General features: G+C 40.1%; 2 protein-coding genes across 5 annotated transcripts in view; one reads left to right on the plus strand and one right to left on the minus strand.

Annotated features, from left to right (window-relative positions):
• Positions 1-21,670, plus strand: part of TMCC1 (transmembrane and coiled-coil domain family 1) — a 200,199-nt gene that overhangs the window by 8,253 nt on the left and 170,276 nt on the right. For 3 of the 4 annotated variants that reach the window (XM_064453367.1, XM_064453368.1, XM_064453376.1), the window contains one exon: positions 16,723-16,782. Coding sequence is in view for 1 of the 4 variants with exons in the window: in XM_064453376.1 (XP_064309446.1) it covers positions 16,780-16,782 (3 nt within the window). In the remaining 3 variants the exon portion in view is untranslated. Of the gene's footprint in view, positions 1-6,197; positions 6,287-16,722; positions 16,783-21,670 lie in introns of those variants that run through there. The other variant, XM_064453369.1, reaches the window with a different exon arrangement.
• The window catches only part of TRH (thyrotropin releasing hormone), a 51,260-nt gene continuing 33,045 nt past the window's right edge, over positions 3,456-21,670 (minus strand). The window contains exons 4-5 of the mRNA XM_064453381.1: positions 6,132-6,343; positions 3,456-4,942 (exon numbers count right to left, since the gene is read on the minus strand). Of these exons, the coding sequence (XP_064309451.1) occupies positions 4,377-4,942; positions 6,132-6,327 (762 nt within the window). The 5' untranslated portion in view covers positions 6,328-6,343 and the 3' untranslated portion in view covers positions 3,456-4,376. The remainder of the gene's footprint in view (positions 4,943-6,131; positions 6,344-21,670) is intronic.

The following is a 21,670-nucleotide window of genomic DNA, read 5'->3' on the forward strand; positions in this document are numbered from 1 at the left end:
TAACTTAAGTACTTGTGCTTGTGTATGTTTCATGGTCACAAAACTGTCAAATCATAAATGGCAGGTGGTCCTCTGAGAATGATGCCTCTAGGAGGAGGAATGTTGTACTGGAATGGTGGTATGTCTGAAACACTGTGGAAGACAGAAAGAAATTAATTAAGAGAGGTGAAATTTTCTTGCAGATAATGAGAGAAAATGTACTTTCAACCAAAACAAAAATCTGGACAAATTTTATTGGCAAGATTGAAGTTTTGAGTAACTTAAAAGAAAAAAAAGTCGGAGAACACTTACAATATGTAATCTTTTTCCCCAGTGAAAACCTTCTCTTCCATTTTCTTGAGTGACCATCTTTTATGCAAGTAATAGAATGACTGAATAATTTTCTCAACTGAAAGTAAATGCTACCTTTTGAAAGTTTTAAAGGGAAAATTTAATATAAAGTGGAGATTTTTGTTCCCTTTTTGTAAATGGTCTTATATTTCAAAAAATGCATGGGATTAAATAAGGTTATCAGATCCCCACCAGGTGCAAGTTCTAACCTACCTGCAAAATTAGAGTTCGGTAATTAATTTCACTCTTTCCTAGGTTGCATTTGTAGCTCTATCTCCAAGTTTTTTCAGACATAATGTAGCTCCATGAGCCACGTTTAGCATAATAATAATAATAATGTATGTGCAGGAACCCCAGGATTAAAGAGAACTACAACTAGCTATAATTAGACAAATATCTGTGGAAGGTTAAAAGCATCCTACTTCATCCTTTTGGGATTTCTGTCAGGGCTGACGCTTTTCTGGCTACTTGGCAATGACGGTTGCAGTTTTTATGGTGCCTCAGTAGCAGATTTTCTGGCTCTTTTGACTCTTCTATACATGAGAAATATGACACAGAAAGTTGTCCTGTATTCAGTTCTGTTTCCAGGGACATCCCCTTTGAGTTTCCAGGATTTTCAAACCCAGGCCACTGACAGAAGGTCAGGGCTTTTGGCTCATGTTTCAGCCTCCAAATTACTCTGTTCATGGACACGTGAGGCCAGCATCAGGACCCGTATATGTGTGTCTCTGAATGGAACTGCCTGTCTTGTCCTTTAAACTGGCTACTGGCCTACACAACTTGGAAGGGGATCTTTCACATGTGGTCCCACCCCTGTCCAGGAATCCCTGAGAGTGTTCTTGTCATTTTCCAGAGCTCTTCTGCTGGAGTAACAAAGTTTGTTTGTTTGTTTGTTTTAATGTAATTGAAATGGGTCAGAGCTCTCCCAGTATCTGCTTACATTATGCCTCTTCCAGCCAGGCAACTGCATTTTCAGCAGCTCCAAACTGAGGCAAATTTTTTAAACTGCATCATAATAATAATGATGTAATAAATCTGATTTACTGTAAAGTGCTGTCAGCTCAGGCATGGCTTTTACAAAAAAGAAAAAAACCCCACAAACCACAAAAAATCCCAACAAAGCAAAAGAACTCAAAACCAATAGGAATAATTACTTTAAAAATTATAGTAGTGACAGCCTTTCTTTTAAACAGATTACTAGCTCCTGGCAGAACTTGCCATGTCTGAAAATACTGGAGCACTCAGAACCTAAAATACAGAAGATGAAAAAATTAGACTTACCTAAAATCAGTTGTGCTAGCTTTACACTGGCCACGCTTTTAAATAAGTTATTGAATTATTGATAATAAAGTGCATCTGAGATTTACTCAGAATGGTAGATTTTACAGATTTAACCTAATAGGATGCTGGGTTGCATCAACAAGGGCATCACCAGCAGAGAGAAAGAAGTCATCATCCCGCTCTACTCAGCGCTGGTCAGGCCACCCCTGGAGCGCTGTGTGCAGTTCTGGTCCCCGCTGTACAAAAAGGATGTGGCCAGGCTGGAAGGGGTCCAGAGAAGGGCCACCAAGATGATCAAAGGCCTGGGAAGCTGCCATACAAGGACAGGCTGGGAGGTCAGAGGGGATCTCATCACCATGTACCGGTACTTAAGGGGTAGCTACAAAAAAGGGGAGACTCCCTTTTTACACGGAGTCACATGGAGAGGACAAGGGGGAAGGGACACAAGTTGCTCTTGCGGAGATTCCGATTGGGAAGTGGTTGACTCGGCCACATTGGACACTTTCAAGGGTCGGCTGGACAGGGTGCTGGGCCATCTTTTCTAGACTGTGCTCCTCCTAGAAAAGGTTGGACGAGATGATCCCTGAGGTCCCTTCCCACCTGTGATTCTGTGATAATAGCTTGAACCACCTGTTTGTAGCTGCACATTAAAAACTTTGACCTTGGGCTTTCATGCTTCTCCCCCTTCCCCACCTTGGCTTTCTTGCAGCAGCCACAGCAGCATTCTTGACTTGCAGAAACTGTGATGCATTTTTGCTGTTGCCCATGTTTACCCACTTGGTAATTTTTTCTTTCCTGTTCTTTATTTATTTTGGACATTTTATAGCAAGTGGTGGTGGTCTTGTGTAGTAGTGTTTCCTGAGGTTTAAGAAGTGTTCATTCATTGCTGGAAATGGTATATGAAATGGTATTCTTTAGAGTAATCTTTTTTTTCCCTTGCAAAATGAACACTGGACATTTTGAAAGGCATCATATATAGAAAGTGTGCTGAAGGAATTTGAAGTGTATAGAATGTTCCCGGCTACCTCCTCTGAGGATTTTTTCAGCACCTGTTAATTAGAAAATCCCTGTCAATAGAAGAGGTCTGCCAGTTGTCACATATATTAAGGAGCATATTATCTCCAAAGTTAGAAATTGTTTGATAGACCATGTTAAGTGTTGATCAGCCTGGGAACATCTAACTTCAGTGAAGCTTGCTGAGGTGATTAATTATCCTTCTTCAGGGTAACTAAACCATATGGCAAAACCAACTCATATAACTGAGGAAGCGCTCTGGGGCACTGAATAGGGAAACAATCATGCCTAAAAGGAACACTCAAGGCACTTAATGTGTCTTGATGGTATTGAGAAGGATGAATGTCAGTGGAAAATATACTCATTTGCTTATAAAAAATAACGTTCTAGTGAAATATTGACATGATCTAACCTTTTTGAATGTACAAGAAGTGATATGAATAACTCAATGCACTCAGTAACTGTGCATTAGTTGCAAAAATCAGTAAATCTATTGTTTAGGCCTGTGAACAGGAAATTTGACTTCTAGTAAAGTTCCCTGTGAACTAGGTGACAAGGTTGCTGTGGTTTTAGCCCAGATGCATAAATTTGTGTCATACAGGTAGAATATTTAAAAAGGGAATCTATCTATATGCAAATGATCCTTCCACTTCAGTAGCAAAACAGTTTTACATATAAATATGTGTTGACCACCAGCATGCAGAAAGATTGTGCCTAGAAAAATACCCTTTGATGTTAATTTATTTATTGTTATTAGTTTGGGATGGTCTTATGTTTTTTACTCTTTTACGGTATGTTTGCACAACCAATAAGGACACCCAGAGTTGACTCTTTATGTTTATTGTATTTTTCATATCAAATAAACACTTTGGGAATCTGACCACGGAAAGTAAAAGCATTTCACCGAGAGGAGAGAAACCAGAAATCCTTACTGGAAGAAAATGATGTCTGCTTGATTCATTTTTAAATGTCTGAGGAGAAGGCATGATTTCAAGTGGCATGACTGCAATGTGGACACAGCAGGGCGGGAGTTCTAGTATGGGGTGTAAGCAGTCAGGTTCACAACTTGCGGTTGAGATGCTCTGGGATTCATTAACCCTTTATGCAGCCTTTTAGATGAAAAGGATTTTTATGTGCCAGTTCCAAGTCAAACTATCTAGTCAGTCATCTAATCTGTTCCAGCTGGAACAGTTCCTATCTCTGTTAGTGCTTACTGTCTGGACAGACTGTAGTGTGCAAGGGTTCAGGCCTCATTAATGTATCATTTAGAATTAAAAACCTATTCAATTTCAATTTGAAATAGTTGGCATGTCTTGTTCTTTTTTTGTCCCTCTCTATTAATGTACTGATTTCACTGACATGAGAGGAAGCCATATAATTATTCCACTTTAGTAACGTCAGAACAGGTATTTAAGAGCCTGTTTTAGTCATTTGGGAACAGAAAATTGGACGTACATGGTGGGATTATTCTGGGGTCTGGGCCCATAGGGAAATGAGCACTCTTAACTTCCTAAAGTGGGGGAGTTGAAGACTCTCAGTACTTGCCTGTCCCATTCACCTGGGTCCTTTACTTCCTTTACTTTAAGTAAGCCATTCACTTAAATGGAAACATTAACGCAGTGAAAGAGAGGTGCAGAGGTCAGCAGCAGAAAGCCAAAAGGGAACGAACAGAATTTTTTAGTGATCTGGCAGTTTACTTCACCAAATGCAAATGATACACAATTATTTTCTCATTCCTCTGTTTCACTGTCCTATGCTGATCTCTTTCCTGGGTGCTGACGTTTTTTTTCTACCCTGTCTCTGCTACCATTTTCTACTAAATCAAGCAACAAGCCGCCTTTGTTACAGGTGAAGGGCTCCTGAAAGTTGCAGGGGCCTGCATCATCTGGGCTGTCAGAATTCCAGTGCCTTTTTCCAGGGTGCTGGCGTTTCTCACCATATTGGTCATTTAGGTCTACCTCATCATTCCAGCCTCCTTTGCTAGGATGCTGGCGCTTGTACATCGGATACCTTCTGCCCGGATGCTGTCTTTTGGATAACTCATTCAAGTAGGTTAGCTGTGCACTAGGGATGTCAGCATACTGATCCAACAATGACCTTCTGCCAGGATACTGTTGCTTTTTCAGCTCCAGATAGCCGTCAAGGTCATCTTTTATCTCTCTTTTCCCTGGATGCTGCCTCTTCTGAATGTCTCCATAAGGGGTGTCTTCCTCAGCGTCTCTTTTTCCAGGATGCTGTCTCTTCTCCAGGTCACTTAAGTACTTTTTCCCAGGGTGTTGTCTTTTGGAAAGCCATTCTGCCAGAGGTGCATTTGATTCTGTTCAAGGAAAAGAATAATGTTAATGGGCCCCCATAATCCTCACTAAGGAAGTTGAAATGGGAATTTGTGGGATTCTACAGTGCAGGATCATAATCTGTTGCTCATTATGCCAATTTAATCGCACAATTAACTGTATAGTCTTGAATTTGATCTCTCTGGATGGCATCTGCCAAAACAGTTCTGGCATGTTTTTAGCAAGAATGGATTGAATCGTTAGGAACTAGCTGCAGCCAAACGGGAAGACATGCAATGACAAAGCCTAATGTGTTGATTCAGGTAAACGAGTCAGATTCAGGTAAATGGAGATGAGTAAAAGATGCTGAGCAGCTGGAAGAAATCAGCTGCAGAAGCTGGGTATGGGGAAGAGCTGGAAGTCAGCATGAGACGGGGAAAGGATAGGGCTGGGATACAAGTAGAAGCAGGGATGTGGACATTTGTAATCCAGCTCAGTATTTCCAGCTACCACTGGAGCTACTACTCTATTAGTATCTATTACTCACGTATCTCAGGTCTTGGATCGACATGACCAATTCTCAGTACTCATGTGAAGAGGGACGGAGGCTTTTTCTATGGGCGCTTGGGGAAAGCTCCTCTTTCTACTGTGAAAGGGCTCTGTGCTCCTTGTTGGTGACAGGCACCTATGTGCTGCTTCTTGCAATCCCCGAGTCTGATTTGCTTCCACTGCTGTGACTAGTGAGAGCAGAGCATCTGCAAAGCCAGGAAGCAGCAGACACTAGAGCAGCCTCTGCATTCCCAGCCGCAGAAAAGCCCACCTCTGTGAGGGTGTAGAAAGTAGTGGGCTGAGGTAGTAGGTGAATGGCAGCACTCCCACCTCCAGTTAACACTGGGTACAGGGTCCACAACTGGGGAATATCCTCCACATGCCCTGTTAGAACTTCCCTAGGGAAGGACTTGCCAGACAGGCAAGTTTTCTGTGACAGGCTTCTACCTTTGTATGCAGTAGCTGCTTACTGATGGAACAGCATTGCCTAAGAGGGGACATCTTGGAGAAGAGTGAGCCTTTCAAGAACTCTGTGTCAGTGTGTTGGAGCAGACCTCCTATCCTTCCCCTCCCCTTAGAGTAATAAATATATACATTAGAACCTGGGAACTAGACATTGCATCTAATGATCTCAGCCAAGTACTGTCGCCTTCACCATATGGATGTCCCCAGTGTTATATATACCTTTATTCATCTCTTCGTCCTTTTCAGCTTTCTTGAGGACAGACTGAAGAATGAGGCTTTCAGATCTCTGCAGGATGTCATCCAGGGGACTTCTTCCCATGGTCTCACTTCCCACTGGAAGGGGCTGCCCCCCGTTGCGGCAAACACCACATAAGGTCAGGCAGAGGAGCAGCAGTGGCATCTGAATAGATGGCATTATGGGACAGGGGTTCCTGTAATTTCCATGGGACAGAAAACAACAGGGGAGGAGGATGGAGCAAACAAACCTAGCAGTAACAGCAATATTTCCAGACACTGAAAAAGAAACATGGCACTGCTGTAGGGACTGAAGTCTCTTATGAGGGTCCTTCTTCATTTCAGTTACTAACCTCTCAGTTTATTTTATATTCTTCAAAGAATCTGTAAATTCTTCATAAGCAAAACCAGGCACTTGTTCATTTTCCTGGCAGAATAAATATGAACATTTTAAACACCTAAGTTCCTGATGCACAGATAGTTCTGAAAGCCAGTGATTTTGCTGTGCCTTCTGCCAAGAGGCAAGAATAATTTCCCTCTTGAATTCTGTGTTAACTGTTGCCCTACATGAGGTACACACACATATACCTGCACTAACAACCTCCACCGGGCAATTCCTTTTGCTAAGGGATCATTTTAAAATAATACTGGGATTTGCAGCACTTTCATTCCACCTTTAGTTAAAGCCCAACTTTAATAGTTCATTAGTTTTTTAATATCTCTTTCTATACGTTTAAAGTAGCCACGTGTCTGTGTATTTGCAAATAAGATAGCTATGCTCTGTTGGCCGGAGAGATTTTTTGCATTGGTGAAGTACCTCATATTTTTTTCAGAGGCATAATAATAATCATATCATAATGTTACATCTTGTCCAGATAACAAGTATTTTTCTATTTCTTCTAGCTAGCACTGGAATTCCTAATGTACTTATTATGTATTTATTTTCCAGTAAGCAGAGTTCCTTCAGCAGAATGCAGTACATCTTTAATACTAGTATAGCAGTCATTTAGCTTACTTATATCTTCAGAACATTAAAGAAATGCACAATTTCACTAAGTTTGACATATTTTTAGAATAGAGAATGAGCTTATTACCTCTCTTATTAGCAGGTTTCTATCACTTCTGATGAAGTCCTTGGATAACAGCCCTAAGAATATCACATAGGCTACTTGGCTCAGAGCAGTCTTTAGAAGGAAAGTTAGAATCAGCTAAAAAGGAAATTACTTGGTAAATTACCTGGTTTGTAGTTTCAGATTTTTGCTTGATGCATCTGCCAAGAGATTGTTTACTCCTTTAAAGCTGTTTGCACATCTGAGCTTCAAAGTTACCCTTTTTCTGCTACAGACACACAGAGTAACCAATAGAACTGTTGCTAAGTTCTCTTTGGATTGCTTGCGTCTCTGTACTTATACTGTACTGCCTCTGAACCCTTTATGCAAATAGCTCTGAGGTAATTTAGGTGATGTATTGGGTTTTTTTTTAATGATGTCAGAGATCTGCATTTTGAATAAGTTTTGAAACTCTGATAGTTATTTGCTGGCCTCTGTATATCCATGTTTGACTCCCAGAAATTGCTATTTTTCCATTCTTTAAAGTGATTATACAGAAAAGGAGGTTTTTCTTTGCTTAACAAAAAGAAGCTTGTGTATCCTCTTTTGAGCAAGCACTCTGGAGTAAATGCAGAGAGGTAGGTAATTCATTAAGCTAAGGGGGAAAAACAATGAAAAAAATGTAATGGATTATGTTTAAAAAAGTGTGTACCATGGGTTCTTATTCTGAAGGACACTACACAGCTGTTGGCTCACAATTCCGTATTTTCTTGGCATAGGCTTCCACAAACAATACATTAGAATATGGGGTGCATAGCACTAGATATTGAAACACAGTTATGTTGCTGCTATGTGCTTCAAAAAGCATTATACTGTTGTAACTAGAAATAAGACTCCATCTCTCTAACCCACCTGTCTACTTAAGATATTCTTCCACACAGTACTACTAAAACCAGATCATGCAGGGGGCACAGATAAAGAGCTAGTGATTCTTTGATAATCTTATTGATCCTGATGACAATATGTAGGACTAAAACTGCAGAATGTATTGCTCACAGAACTGAAGCAGTTCGGGATTCTTTTATTGTTACTATGTGGAAGGTTTCAACTAAGAGAAGTCAATGTTTTTCTGCTTTCCCAATTACTACCATCGCCACAAACACAAAACCACCTTTGTTTGTCCTTCTCATCACTGCCATCAAAATTTTTAAGTCAAAATTTGTCTTCAGCAGGAAGTAGTGACAAAAGCCAACAACCTGTCACCGTGGCTTGAGAACACATTTCTTGGTAGGGTGCTGGCTCTCTAGGGTGCCGTGCCACAGTCTGAGACAGAAGGTATATTGGGGATACTCTTGAAAGCACTGCACTTAAAAGTGGATCAGTTCTGCTCATAGGTAATGTGGCTTCTCATGTGGCCTGTAAAATTGCTTTAAGATGAAAGGAAGTTTGTGTCTGAACAGGTGATGGATATACTATATAAAACTAAAAAGGGGTGAAGTCAGTTGTTCTCTATCAACCTGACTTACTACCATTGGATTTTAACAAGAAATGGTCATCCTACAGACCTTTTTTTCCCCACCCCATTCAACTTTATATGATCAATCAGAAAATACACTAGAAGAATCTTGTTTTCAGTTCTTTAGGAAATGAAAGCTGACTTCTTTGGGGTGACTTCAGTGGAATGATGTCATGAGAGTGTGGTCACCTCCTGAATTTTGTCTTATTAGCTCAGGAAAAATGTATCAGTAATTGTATATAGATGTGCTTTTTGATATTAATTACTCTGATGTAATTTGAGAAGAGTCTTGGATGTCAGTTCCTTGTTCCAGATTTGGAGTGGGACAGAGAATGAGGCTTACAGCATTATAACTGCATTTCTAACAATTATATTTGAAATTGAATATATTTTCCTTCTTGTTTGGATTTCTAAGGGAGTTTGAGACATGCACCTTATGTACAGAACACATCTATGGCTTTATGAAAATGATGTCTTTGCCAATCTAAGACCATGTCAATATTGTTTTCCTGAGCAGGCATCAGAACCAAAGATCTGCAAGGCAATTAAATTCAAAGATCAGCAGGCAGTTTGCTATAGCAGGCCAGTAAACAATGACTGGACAACTAACAGTCCTTCATCCAAAGCAAAGATCCCTGTAAAGACAGTTTCTATACATTTTTAGTTTTAAGAAATGCACTAGGGCTTTCCAGGCACCTAAAGAATGCTGGAAAGTGTTTTAAATGCTTTCATTAATAGAAGAGTTGCTTATTTAACAAAGCAATAGCTCTCTGTAGCTTAGCCCCAGATTTGCCCTTACTAAATGCCTAATCCAGAGTCCACTGAAATCAGTCAGATTTCTCCTTTAATTTAAGTGGGGTTCGGGTTAGAATTTTTCTGTCTCTGATTTGAAATGCTCCACATATTGAACTGAATTTTTAAAAATCCTCTCACACTTTGAAGCATGTCTCTTGAAAAACATAGGTAGGAAAAGAGAAGGTTAAACAGCTGAAACACTTTCACATATACAAGAATCATATAAGCAAGTTAACTCACGGAACAGCTAAGAATTTGATATTAAAAATAGCCTCCCATATGAATGTATTTCATCTTAGCACTAAGTGAGTGAGTCAGATTTCACTTGTGATACAGCAGTTGACATACTGAATTTCTCAGCTACCTAGAAATGATAGGATAGCCAAGACTTACGCTTTGGAACTTTGTATGACTGCATTTCAATAAATCTGCATTTGCCACATATCTTCAATGTGAAAATCCTCATAATATGTAATTATGAGCTGGAAATAGTTCTTGGCATGTAGTTCTCCCTCCAGTCTGAAATTAATCCGGAGAGCATAGAAGGCTAGCATGTGTAGCTCCAGCTTAGATACAGCAGGAGCTGCTCCATGCAGAAGCCTCCCATTAAGTCTTGTAACGCATGTGCGGTAATGGTCAAATGCATGGGACTGCGCAGTCAATGCCCAGTCTGGCACCTAACCCTTGGTCACTTTCTTTTTAAGACTCTCCAACCATCACAAACCAAACTGCCCCCTGATTTCTCTGGACAAGCTAATGGGTCATCTTCTCCATTATGCTATTCCTAGCATAGTCAGGTACTAATGCCGTATACTTGGGAACTGCTACTGCATCAGTCACAGTGAACCTCATAAGGAATTACATTTACTTCACACTAGCTGCTTGGCATTTCCTGGGTGTAGTAACTCCTTAAGATCTCTTATGGTATGACACCTGAGTTTCAAAAAGATTAATTTATTGACCTATATATTAAAGTGGGCATTCGTGGAATGGGAACTGCATTTTTAAACATGTCGGTAGAAAAGTGAAACAGAACAGTGAAGGTTTTAAGAATTCTGTTGCTGGCTCCCTACAATTCTTTCTTGATAAGCTGCTGAAGCCAAGCATGCCTTCTAAATAATAAAAAACAAAGGATGTTTTCATCATGTGCTTGAAGGCTTCAGTAATTCTGAATAGCTTTTTAATCTTACTTCGTTGTATTTTTTTCTCTGTTCTTTTTAACATAAAATATTTGGAGCACATTAAGCATTGTGACTACTGTCTGTCACACAAAGTTTATCTCTTCTGCAAGGCAAGAAGTATGTGAAGTGAATTGGCTTGTTTGGCAGGATTTTTTTTTAATTAGATTGCCCAGACAGCTAGGTTGCTATCTATGTATTGGGAAGAAGCAAGGTTAAAAATTTGTCTTGCCTTTGGAGCACAAGGTGGGGTTTGTACTGATTGTTATTTTCCAGCTGACTTTATCCACAAATCTTGAGCCAATCCCTTAATCCCAATGGGAGGTTCTATTACCTGCACAGACCATCAGGCAGCCAGGAGTGGTCAGGAAGTGCTAGAGTCAACAGATCTGGTCAGTCTTCGTAATGCATATGTCTGGGGCATTGGTTCCTCAACAGGCCTGCTAGGAAGCTGGTCTCAAAACTAGGTGGAATTTTTTTTTTGCTAAAATGTATTTACAAAGAATTTCAGTTTTGAAAAAGCATTTTCTGACAGAAACTTGTTTCTGTGGTACATCCCCAGTTAGCTCTTGCGGATAGGATGCTCTTATTCAGCCATCAGGTCCAGCCCTCTAAATCACAAATGGAGGAGTAGATTTGCAAGACAGGCAATCCCTTCAGTCCCACAATCTCTGTGCTTACAGTTACCAGTACCCCTGTCCCAGTCATAGCTAGCGTCAGTCTCCGGTCAAAATGTTGTCCAGCTATCATCCTGTTCAAGTTAGCATTCACATTTAATCAGAGAGGCATGAGGTGACTTGATAACTGTGTTTATGTCCTTACACATGGAGAAGATAACAGCAGGGTGTTTTCTGCCTTTATGCTGGTAAAAGCGTAAGAAGGAGTAGTACCTGGAAGCTGAGGTTTAACAAATTTAATTGAATTAGATTCCTAGCTATGATGATAATTAAACATTGACGTAATTTTCCATATGTAGCCCTGGTGCTTAGAGATTTAGAAATTAAATTAATTTTCTTTTGGTAGGACAAATGCTTTACTAAGACATCTGCGGAAAAATGTTTAGGGTGAGGAAAGTGTCTTCCTCTGGGAAAGAAGGAATCTTGGTGGCCATGGACAGAGGTTCTGCCCTGTGGGCCAGGATCATCAGGGCATCTCAGCAACAAATTATTTGTCTTCATAGGAGTATTGAGATCAATGTTTCCCCAGCATGTGGCAGTCTGAGCTCTGGGAACAGAAATACTTTAGTCTAACAATTTTTTTTAACCTGATTTAAAGTACTTGGGTGAAACTTGATTAGATTAGATTTAGCCTAATGAACCTTTCTGTTCCTCTGAAAGTAGGAACTGCCCAGCAATGAACATCTATGTTCTAAGACTGCAATGCAGTTTTCATAATAAGTGTGCTTAGAAACAGAAATATTACAAAGAGAGTAATGAAATGAGTACAGAGAATGTCTTAGGCCTGCATGTGTGGCTACAGCAGCAACATGATTTCAGATTCACAAATGAGGAATAGAGCACCTCCAAAGAAGTTGGGGGTTTGGTTTTTTTTTTTCTGGGCAGACTTCTGGACCTCTGACACCTGGTCAGAACTGGAGCAATAGCTCCAAACTGGCTTCTAGACATTGTAGATGAGTTCCTGGTTACTGGTACAGTACTGGTACCGGTACTGTTCTACATGGCATACAAATGCATGCAAAACCCTCATTCCAGCAAGTAGGGGCTAGGAATTCTCTTTCTTTTAGGAATACCCTCTATGCTAGAATGAATAGGAGTACAATCCAATGTTAGGTCAGAAATCCTACGCTGTTTCCTACACTGTTTCCTACGCTGTTCAGGGATTCCTTTCCCCTAGGAGACAACTCAAAGGGAAAGCTTTCTGAGTGTTTTTGATCCAAAAGTCAGGCTCAGTAGAATTCTACAGGGTGAAATTTGGCTTGTATTGTCATTCACTTTATAATCCTAATTTCATAAAAGAAGTTCCCTTTTCGGTTGACAGAAAGTGAGTGTCAAAAATTATTCACAGAAGCACAGGAAGAGAGGTCAGCCTGTTTTCATTCTCATGAAAATTTGCTTCTTGACGCCTTTGAGCTGAGGACTCCCTCTAAAGAACAGGGGTGAGGTCATGTGTTCCAACTACACCCCTGTGCAAAGCTTCTCAGTAGGTACAAAATTATATTCACAATGCAATGACCAGGACTTCCAGCCAAGCATCTGGCCTGTTGCTCAGACTTATTTTTGTCTTATTTTGGACTGATTTAGTAGAGCTTTAGTGCTGTATTTAAAGGAAGAAAGTTAAATTTAAGCACCTCAAAGGGTCCTTTGTTTTACGAAGAATGTCCTTTTCCTATTTTACAGCTGGAAAGCTGTCTCTTTTTAATATGCTATCTTTCTCTTTAGAATTCTCTTTTGCTTTTTTTGGCCACATTTTTAATGTTTAATTTTCCCTGTAGGTGATTTTTCTATTTAAAAGATTTCTGGAGGTTTATTTTATAAGTGTTAATGTCCTTTCTTCCCACTCACTGCACAATTGCCTAGGCATTATGAGTTGAATTCATGGGTAGGAGGGAGAGTTTCTTTTCTTAAACTCCAGAGCCATCTTGCAAGCTGTACTCTGTTTGTCACAAACCTACTGACACTTGCCCAGAGCTTGTGTCAGCGGAGAGTTTGGCTCCCAGTATATGTGTACATCTGTGGTTGGTTCTAGAGATGTCCAACTATCACATTTCACACCTAAATACAGCATTTCAGCACCACTGTGATCCTCAACCCCTTTGTTCAGCCACTGTCTTTTAGCACAGGTGCCTCAAGTCCTTTGTGCTTCTGTATCAACTCTGTTGATGAAGCTGCTTATTTTTCTTTTAAACATTCTCTAGGACACACCAGCTTCTGAAAGGACTTCTAAACTGAGAATCTGGGACTGAGTTTTGTGTTCTTCTCTATTCCCTATTATTAGACCAATAGTATAATTTTACAAGGCACACAAGCTTTCAGGAATACAGACCTTTCTTAGAGCAGAGGAAAGGCATTTGTGTCTGAAAGTTTGTCTCTCTTCTTAGGACTAAAAAGGGACTTATGATCCCCCCAAATTGTCAGCTTTTCCCAGCGATAGAAGTCACCATAATAAAAGGTATTATACCTAACCCACAAATCTTGTATTAAGTATTAATCATTGTTGGAGGCAGGGTTCCAAACAAGTTGTATCGACCTCGTCCGTAAAATTCATTTGCAAAGTAAATGGGCCTAGAGAGTATTCAGTGGATTTAATGACATGTGACCTAAGTTTTAGAAGTGCAGCCCACTGTACTCACAGCCAGCATTAGCGTAAGTGAGCCCCTTTGTGGCAGACATAGCCAACTAGAGGAGCTTCACAGTAGTCAGCAGCATAGCACGTCACACCCCAGTTGGCTTTGTTGCGATTCATCAAAAAACAAAACCACTGAGGAATAGTAACAGGTTTTCCATTCATTTTCTGTAGTTGGGAATAAAAACTGTAGGAGGGGAAATGAAGGCAACTCTCTACCATGTTCTCTGTTTGTTCCAGCACTGAGCTCCAGCCATGGTGCTTCTGCTGATGTTTAGTTCAAGCACCTGTGGTGTGAAATACTTGTTTCTGATATGAGCTCTGAGTCCTTTTGGGGGTAGCTGCTAGTTAAAGCCAGCTGAATGAATTGGCTTAGAGAGCTAGTGAAATCATTAGCAGCTTTGCTGGCTAATGCTGAGTGTCACTTGAAGTCTGACCTGAAAATGGTGAGCAACAAAAGTAAAGGGCCTCTTTTGAAGGCTCTGTAACTTTCAATTGACACACTCCTTCTCAGAAATTCCAGAAATGGCAAAACCTTCTGCCATAACTGTAAGCCCCAGAGTTTTATAGTTTTGCAAACAGAGAAGTGGTGAAGCTTTATCTTTTTAATTCCTTGAAATTTATAGAAAATCCTTTGAGGAAACTTAGTATAGGGAGAAATTAGGTCTTCTGTTTTAAATAATGAATAGGATGAGTATTGAATGAGATGAGAACATTTATTTCTGTCCAGGGAAGCTCTTAATAGAATTACTGAGTAAATTCCACATGGAATGCACACAGCTCCCCTCACCAATTTAAATCCATAAAGGCCAGGGAAGGCAATTGTATTAGAGGGAAGGGGGAGTATCCCACATAGCATTAAAATTGTTGCCAAAAGGAGTATAAATAACATGTTGCTTATATCAGCTAAATTGTTTTATAGTTTCATAAGGAAGTAAAATCAAAACATTATGACATTAATCCCACATATTGGTTTACTGACAGACTTTTCAATATTAAACAGCATATTATGGAGTCAGAACTTGTCAGGCTTAATTGTATACTTAAGAGTCAGTCTAATTCACAGTTTGTACCTTCTGGGATGGTGGCAGTTTGGAATTAAAGATCTCAATGGATTCACTGTAATGTCTCTTTATTTTGTAATTATCTCCACAATGTTTACGCAGGGACATTGCTATAGTTTTCTAGTCAAGAAAACCCTGTGATTTGAGAAGAAAGTGGCCATCCTCAGAAGGAGTATCACTGTGCCCGTTCTCTTGTTTCGGGCACAGTCCAGGATCTTTCAAACCAAATAATGTCACTTAATGAAGCAAGCAAGACCCTATGCCTCCAGGCACCAGAAAACCCAGCTCCCCAGCCTGTTGTTTCTTCATAGCTGCTAATGACAGCACTCAAGGGTTTACTTCCAACAGGGAATTAGTCATTGGACAATGCAAATTTGCAGCTCAGTATACCTTGCCAGAATACTGGTTTTGAGCTGGGGCGAGTTTCGTGATGTAGCAAGAAGAGATTCAGGGAAACCTGATTTGGTATGACAGAAATGGTGGACATCAGCTTCCATTTAAGAAATAAGTCTGATTCACAGTGTCAAGTAACTTGCAAAGTCAGTTGGAGGTTTGTGAATAGGAGTCACTACTTCCCATAGCAATTAAAGGAGTAACATGCTACTTTGTTTCCTCTATGCTGTTCATCTACACTTGCTGCTAACACATCCTAATTGTGATAGAGAACGCATAACTGGGTGCGAAAGGGAGCAAATTTGTGAGCAGGAGAAGAGCTGGTAAGAGATTTAGTGTTTGGCACAAAGTGTTTGAAAATGATGGGTTTGGATTGTAAAGTCACCCATCCTCAGCTTGCAGCTAGTTCTCCTGTCAAGTTCACTGGGAGCAGCCAACACAAAGCATATTTGAAAATCCCACCTGCCAGGCCGTGCTTGTTCAGATGTCAAAGACAAAAGGCTCAGAAGTTCCTGAAGGCTTGACACACATAATGCATGCCCAATGGTTGGAGATGAAAGACCACAATGGGAGCACAAATAAGAAGACGGAGTAAAAGCAGAATGAAAAGTTCCAGAACCGGCCTGTGTGCCTGACTGTAGAACATCTTCCTCTTGAAATTCAGACATTTCTATAGCAGCTTTTAAAATGAAGGAATTTTATTTCCTATTGTTGCTTTCAGTTGCTTTAAAAGACAGCTGCTCAGTTGTATAAATTATTCAGTAAAGTGACCTCAAGCCTTGCTTTAAGGATGCAGTGCAAATATGATTTGCCTTCAAGTTGTCTATGTTGGTCTGGTAAGAAAGGGAAATGGGGCCAGTGGTAGGACCGCATCACCAGGGCAGCTGCATTTGTGCCCACCTATGTACAACCCCCAAGAGCAGCTCTTCTTAATGGAGGTGCAGCCTGGAATCAGATGTAGAGAGGAGTTTTGAACAGGGATCTGGTGTTACTAACAAAGTTAATTTCAGGTATGAGCCATATCAGCTGATCTGGTTGAAATAGATAGCAGTTAGTTCAAGTATTGCTCTCTTCCCCTATATTGTTTCTGTGTGTCTGTGAGTACGCATATGCGTTATGTATGTGTTTTTTACTAATGAACTGTTTCTGATTTTTTTCTAGTGGCTTCATTGTTCTTAGTAGTTACCAAGTTATTTGGTCTGCTCATTTTGTGAGGGCTTAAATTTGCTCACCATGTGTTATTGTTCCTGCAGTAAGATTAGTAATTTTATCTTTTAGGCTACTGGTTTTTAAAGAGTCCTGTAGTACAGCAACAGTGAAGATCGGAATCCCATTATGGTAAGTACTATACAAAGTAAAACTGAAAGTGTCCATCCCAAGAGATTTAGAAAGAAGTGTACGTGTATATATATACATACACCTACACATGCACCTACATATGTGTATATACATATGCCTACATCTACTTATACCTACCATACATAAGTACATACACCTGTAGGTGTATGTAATGTATGTGTATTAAATGACTGAGCAAGTGAGAGGATGGCGTAACCAGCAGGATGAAGAAAACTGGAGTTTTTGCTGTCCGATTCCAGCATGGACCATTTAGGGGAAGGTCTTAGAATATAGCAGTGATACAGTTTATAGTTTCTGGCACTGTCTGCAGTCCCATGGTGTCTGCAAAGCTTGTGGCAAAAAGAATAGTTAGGGGCTTTTTATTTCTCTCACTTGCACCCATGACTTATGGCACCAGTGAAACTGGAAGCTGCTACTTAAAATCCAAGCCTTCACTGTATCAAAGGTATGGATTAGTAGCTAGAACTCAACTGGGAAACACTACGGGCCTGTATTTGGCTAACCACAGAAGCCAGCAGAGATCTAATACAGTGCTGAAATGTGCATATTGCCTAGAGCACAATAGGTCAGCAAGTCTCTTCTTTGGGGGGTTGAGTGAATTACCTGGTTAATATGAGGGAACTCTATGAGTTCAGACTACTCAGTTTAGAACTGTTCCCCTGCCCATCATTCATAGTCATTTAGATGAAGCTTGATGCACAACAGAGAGACTTGGGTGGGAGGGCGAAGATCCCCGCAACCAGTTGTTCAAGTAAGATGATTTTCATATGGTACTACTAGCTACATAACAACAAAGACCTTTATAGAATTTGCGTCTTTATAACTTTCATAGTCATTGTAATAACAGTAGATTTTTCCACTGGTGCTTAATGGGTTTGTTTACAAGCAAACAGCATGAAGTAAGAATCAGTGAGTATTCAGCTACCATTTGGGGGCAGAGATTATAATTAAAGCTGTTCTATAGGCCAAATATTGGATGTCATGCTTTATGGGACAACAAAGGCACATATGTGACCGGTGAGGTATATATTGAGACCAGGAGTAATACTGGCTTTTAGAAATGGCTTCTGTGATCTTCTCATGGCTTCCTCTTCACATCTGCCCAGCTGGCACACTCTGCAGCCCAAGGGAAGCTGAGTGAATGAACACGTAGCACTGGAGTAAAAGTTCCCTGAGTCATTTGATACCTGCTTCTGCTGAGAAGACTGTGAGGCACAAAGTCTATATGCCTCTCAACCCTTCTGTCACTTCCGTCCCCCTGGGCCTTTTTGGCTGAGCCTGGATATGAACAAAGATACATTTAAAAGCAGTTAGAGAATAGTTTGCAGATGCAAACTACGGCAGCCCGCGTATTTTTATAAGCACCAAGCTGGGAGGCCACATGGTCATTTGGTTAGAATGGAGTCTGGGAATTGGGACAGCTGTGTTCTATTTCTGTCTCTCCCATTGAATTGCTCTGTGACTCTTAGTTTTGCATTAAGGCAGAAATCCAACTGTAGTTAAAATCAGAGTCAGACTTCATAGATGGTAACTGAAATTATGTAGACCCTTAAGTACCTGAGTTTTGTGTTCCCTATCCACAAATAAGCAATAGCGATACAATACAGTACTTTTGATGCTTGTGACATGCTTTGAAATTCTCAGATGGTAACAAGAGACATCAAAAACATTGTTAATAGTTGGGGTTTTTTGTAAGGAAGCAAGTAGAATTCACCAAGCCCGGTGGGCCTGGCATGCAAATTTAAGTCAAGAAAATGGTTAATAGAAAAGTTGTGTTTGATTGGACTCCAGTGAAGCTTTGGTGTGACTGTTTGTGATGTGAACACTTTTCTTGGCCCATAAACAATCATGTAGCATCCTGTTAAATGAGCAATTTCACAGGATTCTTTCTGCAAACCACGGATGACTAATAAACAGTTTTCTCCTCCAAAGTTCTTTCTTTCCTTGTCTGTAGCTGCTATCAGATTTGAAATGTGCTGCATTGGCATCTAAATGGTATGATGGAATTGTAGAATGCACTCCTGGAGTGGCTAGTGATGGTCTTCATATCCTTGAATGCAGAGATGGCTGTAATGCATCAGCGATTTTCAACTTGTGGTATAAGACAATGCAGGGTTTGGAATGACTTCAAAGGGATGAGTAAAAGGTCATTAATAAAAGCAATACTTTTGTTAAATTTGCTCTGTGATGATCTATAGGTCACCTAGAAAATGCTTACAGATCTAGAAAGTATAAAAAAGTAAAGCAACTAGAAAAAGTTAAAAAATATTCTTAGAAGTCCTTTCTAGACCTGCCTTTCCATGACTCTGATTCAGAGACTATCATGGAAGACACAGAGTTAAAACTTCCCAAATATTACATTTTTGTAGCTATTATTGAAAAATGTGACCTAACATTTTGACATTTGAAATGGCTCATCAAGAACAAGAAGCTGATAGACTGTTTTTAAAATACTTTCTGGAAGATCTCAGCAATAATCTGTGATTATTTCTGAGCCTCTGCTGCTCATGTTGAGTAAGTGAAGCTCAAGTCTTATTGCTTGGAGGAATTATGGAAATGCCAAGGATTGCGTGATAAACAGGTAGTGCCATTGATCACTAACTGTACTTTATAAACATAGTACTTTTGTCATGAGAATAACAAATGATCTCTAAGCCAACATCAGAGTAAATCTTATTAACCTTTTATAAGTACTTGTGCTTTTACTGAAAAACAGTAACTCCATCTTCATTAGAATCACTTTCAGTTCTGTATGGGGCCAGGTACTGAGCAAACTAGTTGTATAAACACATACTTGCATAGGAAGAAAGAAGGCATGTAGCAGTTTTCTTTAGTTGAAGGTTCGTAGCATTGGTCAATGCAGCCTGTAATGGGGAACTGACAAACACTGCTAAGTTGATACTACATTAACGATACCCACATCTGTGAGTGTGTTATATAGTTCAGCTGGAACTGGATTATATTAAGTATGTCACATCTCCAGCTGAAGTTTGCCCCTATCAGTGATGGTTCAGCTGCTTTTTAACATGGTGCTGTGAAATCAATCCGGAGACTTCAACCCAGCACGCTGCCCTGGCCTTAGTTACATATGCCTTTGTCACCTCTCTGATGGACAGGAGTAACTCTGATCTAGCTAAACATGGGATTTGTAGAAAATTCTGCAGAATAGAGAGTTCAGTTCTGTACATCCGTCCTCATCCTATGAGCCCATCACCCCAGGTTTTCCAATAGTAAAAAGGGTGTCTAAGGCCTTTGGTAAAGACTGGTATAAGACCTTGTGTAGATTCAAGAACAGAGATGATCTTGCAGAGAGCTGCTTAAAGGTACTTACATTTTGCATTTCCGTCTCCTGTCTGTAGTGTGAGATGGATGCCTAACTTGGAAAAAAACCGTGTGTGCAGGAGTCCCAAGAAAGTAAAATTCTCCACTTAAGCTGCTAGACCCCCAGAGTTGATGACAATTTGCATTTTGCCTTCCAGAAGCAAAACTTAACATCCATCGTACTGGGGGCTAGAACCTGTCAACTGCTGCTCCCCCACAGAGTAGACTTTAACTTGGTCTTACACAGAGAGTTTCATACAGCATATATGCAAACTAGCATCAAATCAAGAGAGGAGAGTCTTGCAGTTGGCACTTTCTGAGCAGTTGGACTTGGCAGACTGCTTAGTGCTTGTGTTAACTCCATCTCAGCCAGACCCAGTACAGCAGTCGATACAGAGGAGCTCTGAACTATTGGTAAAGCTGGCTCTGAGTTAGGAAGTCCTTTTTCTGGCTTGTATAAAGAAGCCAGTTTTGCCAGTCAAGCCAGATGCAATGTGTTCATTCTATAGTGGGCTTAAATTGCAAGGTTATTAAGTCCCTTTACCCTCTGGTAACTGCAGACCACTTAATTACAAGGTCAGGGATATACAGTAGTAGAGTGAAGACCTCATGAGGTAAAACAATTTCTGATTACAGAGTAGATCATGTCTTATTTGGACTCGAGCTTCAGAATCCTGATTACATGGTGTTATTGTTTGGACCTTCCTTGTGTAATAATTTAGCAGTCTGCACTTTTGTTACCACTAAATTCTGGTGTTCAGAGTTTTCAACTGCCTGGCAAATTGACAACATAAAAAATTATGAACAAATTAATGACCACGAATTGACAGTTATGTGATGAGATTGTCAAAGGTTTATCTCTCCTGTTTAGACACAAATGGAGTAGCCAGGTTTGCTGAAGTAGTTGCTGCCTTCGGCACTTCTGTCTTTTGAAGATCTGATAATATATCTAAGAGTGGCAGCCTCTGGGTGCAGGTATATCTGACAACTCTTCTCTTTCTGGGTGTGAGAGAGGAAGCAGAACCCTACTATAGCAAGTGAATCAACTTCAGCCCTTGAAGTAGTACAGATACAGAGTAAGCTGTGATTTTAGCAGAATTTAAGTGCTATCTCCTGGAAACCCAAGTGAAAACATCAAGTTAAGTGAGCGATATTCTATCATCTTATTTAATATCACTAGAGGTTGCTAAAGGTCTTTGGTTATTTAATGTTTTTATGCTTCAGAAAACATGTTAATGTCCTTGATCACATCCATGCTTCAAAGGCACTGAGATAAACAAATGACTCATGAAGTGACTGCCTATTATTTTTGCTGTGATATGGGGGTAAAGAATCAAATGAAGCGGATGTCTAGTCTCAAAAGAAAGTTTCTTTATAGTGATGCTAAAAAAATAACAGTTTTGTGAAGTTTAGAAGACTCTAGAATAAGTTTTCTCACAAAGAAATCTGATTTAAGCATGTTCAGTGGATGCTACAGCAGTTGGTAAATCCCCTATACCACCAGCAATATTTGATAGCCCAGCCAAAAATTTCTCACTGTCAAAAC

Source organism: Phalacrocorax carbo, chromosome 6, assembly GCF_963921805.1.
Source record: "Phalacrocorax carbo chromosome 6, bPhaCar2.1, whole genome shotgun sequence".
Taxonomy (NCBI): domain Eukaryota; kingdom Metazoa; phylum Chordata; class Aves; order Suliformes; family Phalacrocoracidae; genus Phalacrocorax; species Phalacrocorax carbo.